At 38.9% G+C, this 10,677-nt stretch overlaps 1 protein-coding gene across 1 annotated transcript; it reads left to right on the top strand.

The window, feature by feature from the left end:
* Positions 1-2,186: 2,186 nt before the first annotated feature.
* LOC149067679 (transmembrane protein 126) lies at positions 2,187-4,724 on the top strand. Its single transcript, XM_089252241.1, has 3 exons — positions 2,187-2,323; positions 3,951-4,090; positions 4,198-4,724. The coding sequence occupies exons 2-3, from the start codon at positions 3,966-3,968 to the stop codon at positions 4,706-4,708; spliced, it is 636 nt and encodes a 211-aa protein (XP_089108367.1). The 5' UTR covers positions 2,187-2,323; positions 3,951-3,965; the 3' UTR covers positions 4,709-4,724.
* The last annotated feature ends 5,953 nt before the right edge of the window (positions 4,725-10,677 follow it).

The following is a 10,677-nucleotide window of genomic DNA, read 5'->3' as shown; positions in this document are numbered from 1 at the left end:
AAAATTTGAAAATGCGTAAAAAAAGGCATTTAAGGGGAATTGCCTGAACTTTCGGGCTCTACTTATAACGTTATGAGAATGCGCATGCGCATTGTATCGTAGCACGAAGTGCCGAACAGTTTCCGAAATCTTCTACATACATTGCCACGAGAGTTTCCGAAGTCTTTCGCACGAATTCCCGACTGGTTCGAGAGTAACTCGCTTCCGCTTTCTTGTGATTGGTCAAGTTCACTAGGGAATGTCGGACTAATAGCTGCTCAAGATTCATTAAAAGACTGGCGTGGAGATGAAGATTACAAGGAAGAAAATTCATCTCTGCCCCCACGGAGACTCGAGCCCCCGGTCTCTCGCTTGCCGGACGAGTTCTCTACCATCTAAGCTATATGGATACAGATAGAATATTTCAACCTTGGAGCGTCGAGTAGTCGCCTGACGTCAAATATGACGTGAAAATTTGGTTATTTTCTCTGAATGACGTCAGTCAAAAAAAAAAAAAAAAATCACGTCATTTAATGACCACGAACAATAAAGGTGAGGAAATAACGTGATTCTTAATGACCTTAATGAAATATCAGGTCATTTCATGACCTTAATAGCCATGAAGGTCATGAAATGACGTGATTTTTTTATGGCGTAAATGATTTTGCGTCATAAAAATCACGAAATTCTGTTCCGCATGAAAATATCAAAATTATCCAAAATGTTTGTTAATGAACCTTCAGAGGGTGTTTCAAAATTACCCTAGGCCTATTCGTTACTGGTTGTCACAAGATAAATGAAGTACTTTTAATTGCGATTTTGTTTTGAATGGAAATGCAGTTTTTCAATGAGTAATTGTTCATATAAATTTATCACAACGTTATATAAATTATAATTGCATCCATATCATGTTTTTTATGGAAGATCAGAGGATCTGTGAAATCTGTCAACAATTGTGAAAAGATGCAACGAATTCTTTGACGTGTACATTGAACTACAAAAATGAATTTTTCAAAATCTTATTTTTTTTTCGATAATTATAAATAACGCAAATAATTATATTTATAATTATTACTACTATATTTTTCGAGGATAAAAATAAAAAACGAAAAAATAACTGCCATCCGCTGAACTCAGCGAGATTACTTAACGGTATTATAACTAATCAATACTTTCAAAGTCTTCATTAAATTACACCAAATGGTTACCGCTACGATAGCGCGATCGGTAAAGGCGTGGCGTGATATACATAGAAACAATCCGCGAACGGACTAGCTTCGAATTCGACCTGCGCCGGAAAGTCATACTTCCTCCCCGTCTCTTCTAATAGCACCATCTATCTTCTGAAAGTCGGACTATTTGCAAATGGTAATTTTTGGACGTTTCCAAAATGAACATAATGACCATTTCATCACGTGATGTTTGAGACTAGACAAGTCGACTTCGACGGTAGATAGAAACTTAGGCAATAATGATTTTACTAGAATGGAAACCCTTTTGTTCATTCTTCGTCCACTTCTTCCGAAGTTCGTTGTTTTTGTAACACCTAAAAAGATGGCACTCATGGCTGGCGCTGGTTTTTATCATCTCATGTGCCGGTAAAAAAAAAAAAAACTAAACTTGCTACTTGGCTCAGTTCAAGCGCTGTGTTTGTAAGGAGCTGAACTGAATGAAAAATTCAGATTCTTGACGAGAATTTTTTCCCCTTTAAAGTTTCATTAATAAATGCCTTAGAATATTCGAGAGCATTATACTATTTAAAAGTGATTTTTTTTGTTAATTTGAAAAATAAATGTTATTTCACGAAATTTTGTAGCTCAAAAAAACAAATGAACTTGAAGGTGTCTTTCGTCGCTATCATCATCATCACAAGTTTGTTGTTGATGGGGCTATTGCATCGTGGGTAATTTTAGCGATTCCTAGTTCCTGTCGTGTGCTTTTTTATGGTGAATAAACAGTCGCTGTAGATAATATAATTCACTGTTCGGTTACTTATTACCGTCCTGACGATGTGCTATGTCGTCGAGTAGTGGCGCGGCTCCAGCCGACGACACCAAACCGCGAAAGCCGCCTTGCGAGGACGCCAAGGTTGAACAGAAAGGCGCCGCCGGCAGCAGTCACGACAGCGAGAGCGAATTGGCCAAAGAGACCGCAGTCGTAGCCAAGTGTTCGGACAGGAGCCAGCAGTACATGAAAAACTCGATCCTGGACGAGGTGCTCAACAGGAAAAAGTGCGCTCTCCTACAGTCGCCAGAGGTCGTGAAATTCTTCGAGGAACAGCAGCAGCGCAAGAAGAAAGAGTCCACGAAAATAAACAACTGAACACGTGCGTGTGTAGAATTAAGTAAGTAGGGATATTGCTTCCTCGAAAGGACAGTAGCGGGGGTGCTCAAACAACTGCAGTAATTTAGAGTATTTGTCTGAGCACCCACTGAATTGATTCAGAAATTGAAATTTCCTACATAAAGATCATGACGAGCCACAAGTTTCTCCCTGCGAAAGGGGCTGTCAAACCACAAAACAAATAAAATTTATTTTTACACAGTGCCGCCAATTCCTGTGCAAGAATTCACATTTAGGCAAATTCTGGGCTCCCTTTAAAGCGGGCCCTGTGTGGGTGCACCTGCCTAGTTACGGCACTGTTTTTACATGTATTTAAAGTTGTAGCCGTTTCTCCAAGTTCCCCCGCGCGTCTTGTAAGGAGGGAGCAAGGGCGGGAACTTGTCCCTTACAGCCCATTTATTGCAGTAATCCTTTTTTTTTCGGTGATAAGTAATGACTCAATATGTTTCCATGTTATGCTGGGTACACACCGAACTGATACAATCTGCAATGTAATATGGATTGGCCGAAAACCTGAATTTCAGATTTTGTGACCAATCTGTGTTGCTGGGTGCACATGTGACTTACTTAGAGCAGTGGTTCTCAATCTACTGAAACCTGCTGTCCCAATTTTATTTATTTTTGTAAATAAAAAGTAATAAAAAACTGTCAAATATGCGACTAATGGAAAATGAATGGGGAGAAATGGCAAGTCACTCGCAGCTCGGCGTGGATGATGTTACAGTCCTGAGTACCATGATTTTTATTGTCTCCTCGAAAGTTTTAAAAAAACGGTGTAGACTGTTATTTGACCGAATGCTTCAATTTGTATCTTTTAGTTTCCCCTTGATATACTGTTGCGTCTAATTTAAGACCAACTGCGGGGGGAGTAAGCAGGTCTGGTGTCCTAGGTGCCAAACCAGGTAGGGGAAGCGAATTTCACACTAACCTCTCCTTCAACAATACAATTTACAATTATAATGACGTGCCAAAATACATACTTGCCGTGCCTAAGCAGGCATCTAGTTGTGGTTCCGGGCCCTGCCAGACATACACTTATGGGGGGGGGGACGGGGACATTCCTATAGAGTGTAGAAGCACGTCTGACTACAAGATTGACCTAAAGAGTTTGTGTGGGAGTGACTACAGCATTGAACTAGAGCAGTGTTTCTCAACCACCAGGTCCCAACATCATTCATTCATACTGGGCCGGGAGGTAATTGGCCGTTTACTTTTTTTCTCATTCATTTTCTGTTAGTCGTGTGTTTGACTGATTCACGGGCTACCAAAGGTTGAAAATCACTGACCTAGAGAATGTGCAAACGTGTGAGCGACCAGAATAGTGGCTTACAGACAGTAGCATATGTATGGGGGCAGAGGAGGAAGTTTGCTAAGTGGGCTGTTGCCCAAGGTGACAGATTTGAGGAATGAGAGGTAAAAAAAAAAATTAAACTGGAATAGATAAAGGGCGGCAAAATTTGTATAGCCCACAGGCGATGGAAAAATAATTCTGTCTCTGACTTAGCCGTTCAGATTACAGTTGTGTACTGTAATTCATTTTCTTTTTTTTTTTACAGCGAGTAAATGTAGACATCCGTATTCTCATAATCATCTTCATTTCACAGTAATTTTTTTCATTATTTTTATAGAATTCTGTGGAAAAGATGGAGGAAGTGAAGGAACAGGAATCGCTGCATATACCAATCAGTTTACGAGGCAAAAAAGTGACCTTGTGGGATGCATTCTATTTCAATGAGCTTATCTCCAAATGGCAGCCAACAAGAGAAGTGTAAGTATAGCACTTTTTACGTGCAATGGTACCTGGTTATATTAATTGCTATTAACACATTTATGCTTGAGCGATTAGACAATAAAATTGGGTCTTTCTCCTTCTAGTTGGCCTTTTGTTCATGGGGACAATGCATTGGCAACCATCGCCATGATATCGGGAGCGTACTCAAGCTACTGGATGAGAAGAAGTCTGAAGCTGGTTACAGAAGCTCGCATCTCGGTGTACGGTCCGACTCTCGCACTAGGTTTCCTGAATTCAACTTTAATTCAGAAGGCTTTCGTCACCAGTGAAATAATCAGGCAGGGTAACTGCAGGACTTGTGCCTACGTGAAAGCCGTGACCCTGCAAGTAGTTGGAGGGTTCCTAATCCCTCTCGGCATCGCATCCATGGTGAGTTTCTATGCTGCGGACTGCCTGCTGACCTACCCAGTGCCGTCGTTCACAAAAGCGCCTCGCGAAGCAAAAGACCTGGTGGTGAAATTTCTGTTGCCGAGACGGAGGGTGTTCTTTGCGTGGGGTGTCGTACACGCCTTGGCAGCTGTCGCTGTGACATATGCCAAAGAAAACTGCTATCGTGATCTGGAAATCTTGTGTAACCCTAGTCCTAGCAAATGAAGTTACGTAACGTTTATTGTAGATTTGATCGATTGATTTTCGGATACAAATATTAAAGTTCATGCGAGGAAAGAAACATTTTTTAGCCTTTTTAAATTGAAGAATAAATATTACCGCTTTTGCAAACAATCGTAAATGTTTTAAGGCTATTGTGCTGTGTGTGGTGGTCTGGTTAATGGAACTTGACAATTGAAGCATTCGGCCGAATAACAATCTGTTATATTTTTACGAAATCTTTCGAATAACGTTCCATATAGCTCAGACATTGCTCTAAGGCAGTGATCGGCAAACTCATCAAAGCCAAATACCAACAGCACAACGATTGAAATTTCTTTTGAGAGCGAAATTTTTTAAACTTAAACTATATAGGTAGGTACATTGTTATTAACTTAGAGTACTCCTAAGCTGGCCTTTGCTAAAAATGTCATCGATCTGATTGATGTACGTTTGCTGAGGTCGACCCCTTCCAACTCTCCCATGTACACTTGTTTCGTCTATCTTTCGTTCATCCTCTATATATCCAAACCATCTCAACATATTTTTTCAATATTCGACACTACATCTTTCACTCCACCAACGCTCCCTAAAATTAACTTAATAAACTTTTAAGTTTATTATTTCACTTGTCTTATGGATAATCTGGCGCCCTTCTCTGGGAAATGTGCGGAAGATGAGTTCACCGTAAGCTTGTCCGACAAGATGTTAGCCGAGGACGTCGTCGATGAAAGCCACAAGTCTTGTGGGGCAGAGGCCCCAGGAGCATCGTCTTTAGATGGTCGCCCCTGGTGGATTGCTTCAGCAGCGATGACCGATGTTGGATGCAGATGGAGAGAGGTGGCTGTGGGAGAGTCATGAGAGGTGGAGGCCCAGGAGCGTCATCTTCAGAGGTATGGCACCTAGCAGTGTTGACAGATGAGGATGAAGAGGGGTGGCCGTGGGAGAGTCGTCATGAGAGGTAAGGTGGTGGTCCAGGAGCAAAGCCGCTTGAGAAAGGTCTGCAGCAATCTTTCTTGATGCAGCTTTGTCCAGGAGCGTCGTCTTCTATGATCTGGCAGGGTAGTTGACGTTCCTTAGTGTGGAAAACATTGCATGCCCCCCTCCCATGGTCTGAGAGGACACTCGTCTTTTGTGTCTATCTACCCCGAGTACCTTGGGGAAAAAGCCTAGTTTTTGGCAACTTTTTCCCGAACTTCCTAGTTTCGATTTTCCCGAACTTCCCAGTTTCAATTGGTTGTGGAAGTGTCATGTGACAGCACACAGCATCAGACTTTCACTCTTTTTTTGGCAAAAACCCATGAAAAAGATGACTCACTTGGGAAGGGAGCGGGAACAAAATGGTCAAAATGCGTGTCTAAACATTTTGCAAAAAATCTGGAATTTTTGTGCGCCCGCACGTGGTATTTTGTGGAAGAGCCACACTCAAGGGGCCAAAGAGCCACATGTGGCTCGCGAGCTGCAATTTGCCAACCACTGATCTAGGGCAGTGATGTCCTTTTGGGGCAATGAAATGTTTCAGGGGGTGGTAATGTCATGAATTTAAAAGTTTTCAGGTTTTTTGGCCGACATGAAATAGTTTTTGTCTTTCGACGTTTGGTTCGCACAAGTGGCGAACATTTTCAAGAATTAAATTGGAAATTCTTGAAAACGAAACGTCGAAAGACAAAAACTGTACTTCACGTCGGCCCAAAAACTTATCCCCTTTCTCCCTCCACACACGTTCCTCAGTAATAAGGGTATCTTGTGTGGCCACACGATGGAAAGCGTCTAAAGAGGAAAGAAGATCTATCTTTCCATGGAAAGCTCCGCCGAACCTTGACCATATTTTTGCCTGTACTTTACAGGACACTTTTTTTTTAAACCAGTGCCCCTTTTGAAAATATTTGTTGTCTAATTTAACAAATTCATTTGAAAAAAAAAAAAATTCAATGGTATTAAGTTGGTACCAAATCTATTTGAATTATTAAATTAATGACTTTTTTTTTTTGAAATTTTAAAAGGGGACATGCGCCTCCCTCAGGAGCTGCCCCTGAAGAGAAAGAGATGGGACGAATATTCGGTTCAGCCAAATGATGCTTAGGTATTCGGCCGAATATCTGTAAAAAATTATATTAACTGGAACTTTTTGCTAAAATTAACAATTTAACTGATTATATTTTATTGCGTAATGCAAACCTATCCCTTTCTGTGCAAGAGGTTATGTCAGTGAAGTTCTAGGATAAGAAAAATAGAATCCTACCGCAATAATGTGGAACTGAGCATGAATTACACAAGTTCACTAACTGAAAAATGTACCCAGACAAGAAACGTATTGAGCAACTAAAAGGGGCAAAGAACATCTAGGGAGGGAAAATAAGTTGTAAATTTTATGATGCATTAATACTTGAGGAAATAATGGTTAACATTTTAGATGGAAAATTGTAACAAGTGTTGAAAAAAAAATTGATTCTGTAAGTACAGTATATACTTCACTAATGAATGCCTTGGATCACAAATTTTCCAGCAAAACAAATTTTTTTCGTGATTTTTCCTGCTTCGGTTAACGAATACAGATTCAGCTAACGAACATTTTCGATGATATGAATGCATAAAATATTTGCGTTGTGAGTTGAATTTTCTCACCAATCATTAGAACTACTGCCACTATTGTCCACCTCGGATGTCTTTTTTCAGATGTACCTACGCTTCTATTCCTGAAATTCTTTGAACCATTTCATATGAAATAAAAGATTCAGCCAAAATAGAGAATATATGACACAGCCACTTGCTGAATTCTAACCTTAATGTCTTTTTTTCCTTCTGAAATGCATCTGTGCACCTATAAGCATCTACTTGAGGAACCCTGGAGGTCTGCGATCACATTTTGGACGTACGGAAGATTCCATAGAGAGTTATTTTTATGTTCGAAGGGTTCAAGGAAGGGGAAAAACTCCTTCAAAGCAAATTTTTTAGGGTTGTTTTTTCTTATGTCCAGGGCTCCCACTCGTCCTACTTTCTAGTTTTCGTCTCCTTTTTTACCAAACCCTATCAACAAAATTCGTTAAATTGATTTTAGTTGAGGAGGGAATCATCAATATATTGCCAAATATTACAAATTTTGTAGATTGCAATTAATGATTCTGCCAAAGCAGAAATTGTATTGTTTTTTAGGTTATTTATAGGGGATGTGTATGTGGACCATTTGATAAATTAATTTTTTGTTTGCTTAGTTTGAGGGTTGAACATGTAGAGTAGTCATTATAAACTTCTGTCTTGATGGGAAAAAATAATTTTGTATTTACGACTTCATTGTCTCGGACAGTAACTAACATTCATCATTCAAAATTATGGTGCACATTTTGTGCGTAACAAAGCATTTAGATACATAGGCCTATTCTAGGTTTGTACTATTCAATTTTCTTCTGCATTTTTAGGGCTTGCAGAGACACAAACAATATTTACAACGTTCAGCAAAGAGCTAGAAATTAAAAGTGCCTCATTTGTCAAAAATGATTACACTGGCATTGAACATTAAAATGCAAACAAATCCCTTTAAAAAAAAAATGGACAACACAGTAAAACCATTTGATCCATTTCGACTTATTTACATCGTGGATCGTGTAATTCACCCATTTTGCACTGTGCTTTTGGAAGTGGTCTCGAAAGAGCGCCATTCTTAAAAAACGTACATGTCTGCTGTGTGGATTGTGAAGAGTTGACAGACTGGACTGTGGAAGACTAAAAAAAAAGAATGTAATTTGTATTGTGAGGAGAGACAGAAAAGAATTATCTGTGGTTGTGCTAGTACACTGTTTTGGCCAAAAATTGTTTTTGTAACCATTATTTCTGTCATTTCGCTTTGGCTTGAGAGTCAATCTTACAGGATACTGAAATAGTGCTATGGGAAAAAAAGATTAATTTCAGAATGTAAAAAAAAAAATTGGTAGGTTTTTTTTTTTATTACGTTATGATTATGCTGTCTAGAAAGAGGGGGGGGGGGGGGGAGACATCCTACTTTTTCTAATTTTTTGAGTGGCAGCCCTGTATGTGATAAAATGCAGAGAAAATTTTTCTTTCATTTTAATTTCTAAAAGTGGCCGTTATTTGAAAATAGTTTTTTTTTTTTTAAAAATTCAATTTATTAATATATGAGATTAAGCGATTAATATACATTTGATTAATGAAAACCACAAAAAGGAGACACCAAGGTCCCAGTCGTCGTTACAGTGAAGTTAATTCAAAAACATTACACAATTGTCATACACAATCTATATATATAAAATTGATTTTCCTGTGTGTGTGTTCTCTGTACAAATCTACAATTTCAGATCAATCGTCGTCAAATTTTTCATATATACCAAATGGGACCCGACTTGATCGATAGGCTATTACTACTTTTCCGCATTGTCTTTTGATATTCAACTGCATAAATTCATATAGTTTAGGATGTTTTAAAATTCATTATGGGCCTGTAAAAAGTACATCGAAAAAATTCCACAACTTTAATTACACATTTTTGAAAGCTGAAATAGGCAGATGGATAACTTGAAGTTCGGGGGGGGGGGGCGATAGAAATACTTAGTGCCCCTTAAAAAAGGATAAAAAATATATTCATTTCTACATTCCTTTAAATCTAGATTTGTTTCTTTTATGAGTCGCGCTAGAAGTCGCCATATTGGTTAACTTAGACACTGTTTCCATGTCCTTCAAAGAAAGAGGGAGATATCACTTGATCCAAAAAAGCCTCATTGAAGAAAACCTGAGCAGCGCCAAGTATTATAGCTAGTCTATTTTATATACAGTATATAAAATTGATTTTCTGTGTGTGTATGTTCTCTATACAAATCTACGAAATTTAGATCAATCGTCGTCAAATTTTACATATATACCAAACAGGACCAGACTTGAACGATAGGCTACTTTAAAAATTTGTCAGAGGTAGGAAAATGCCAGAAATGAGCAAAAAACTGCCGGGCAACAATAGTTTCTTGGCCTCAACAATCACTTTCGGAATGTTTACTTTGGTTACCGTGGTTCCCTAGAATGTGTTTCAGACATGCATATGCCTTTACAATGGTTTGTCATTTCTTTAATCTTGTCAGTATATGTATAATAGTTTATATGCCTTTATAATGGTTAGAGAATTAACTTTTTTAATCCTCTCAGTAATTGAAGAAAACCCGGGCAGCGCCGGGTATTGTCACTAGTAGAAAATGGAATTAGTGTTTAGTAATTTTTGAGAGAAAAAAAATCACGGAAAAAGTGGAACAACCAAAATAGGAAAGGGAGTAGGGTTTTTTTTGGGGTGGGGGAAAGGGAATGTAACATAACACAAATACACATATGATCAGTGCCGTAACTAGCTATTCCTGTGCAAGAATTTGCATTTAGGCCCCTTCCGAATAGGCCCTGTGCGGGTGCACCTGCCTAGTTATGGCACTGCATATGCACAAAATATATATATAATATAATGATGCAGGGGAGTACTTTATTACTTATGAAAAAAATCTATAATTCAATATGAGTTTATACACTCAGTGGCCAAAAAAATTAAGAATGCCCTTCACTCAAACTTCGACCAGTCCATGCACTGACGTAATAAACTGAATTTGCTGATAAAAAGCTTTTCTCCTGGTCAGAAGCACTAGTTACATTTCAATTTGCCTGTTTATGGGGAAAACAGGAGATTTGAGTGACTTCAAACGCGACATGATTGTGGCACCAAGAGGGGCATAATCTCCAAAGCCACTAACCTTCTTGGCTTTTCTCGTATCTCGAGTCTCCAAAGAACAGCAGCTAAGCCAAAAAACTTAGAGCAGAAATCACTTATGAACGAAAGAGCTGCCAGGCAAATGATACGCATTGTGTGCAACAACAGAGCTGCAGCGCAATATAAAACTCAGGATCATTGCAAAGCATATCCGTATACTCTGCAAGACAGATCTTAAAAGGAATTGGTTTTAATAGCCAGCGGCCTCATATCCGTATACTCT

Source organism: Pholcus phalangioides, unplaced genomic scaffold (genome assembly GCF_987345545.1).
Source record: "Pholcus phalangioides strain wild (caught in Gottingen) unplaced genomic scaffold, Ppha-v1.0 ptg000028l_1, whole genome shotgun sequence".
Lineage (NCBI taxonomy): Eukaryota > Metazoa > Arthropoda > Arachnida > Araneae > Pholcidae > Pholcus > Pholcus phalangioides.
Note: the sequence above shows the minus strand (reverse complement) of the source record. Positions and strands in the feature narration are given on the sequence as shown.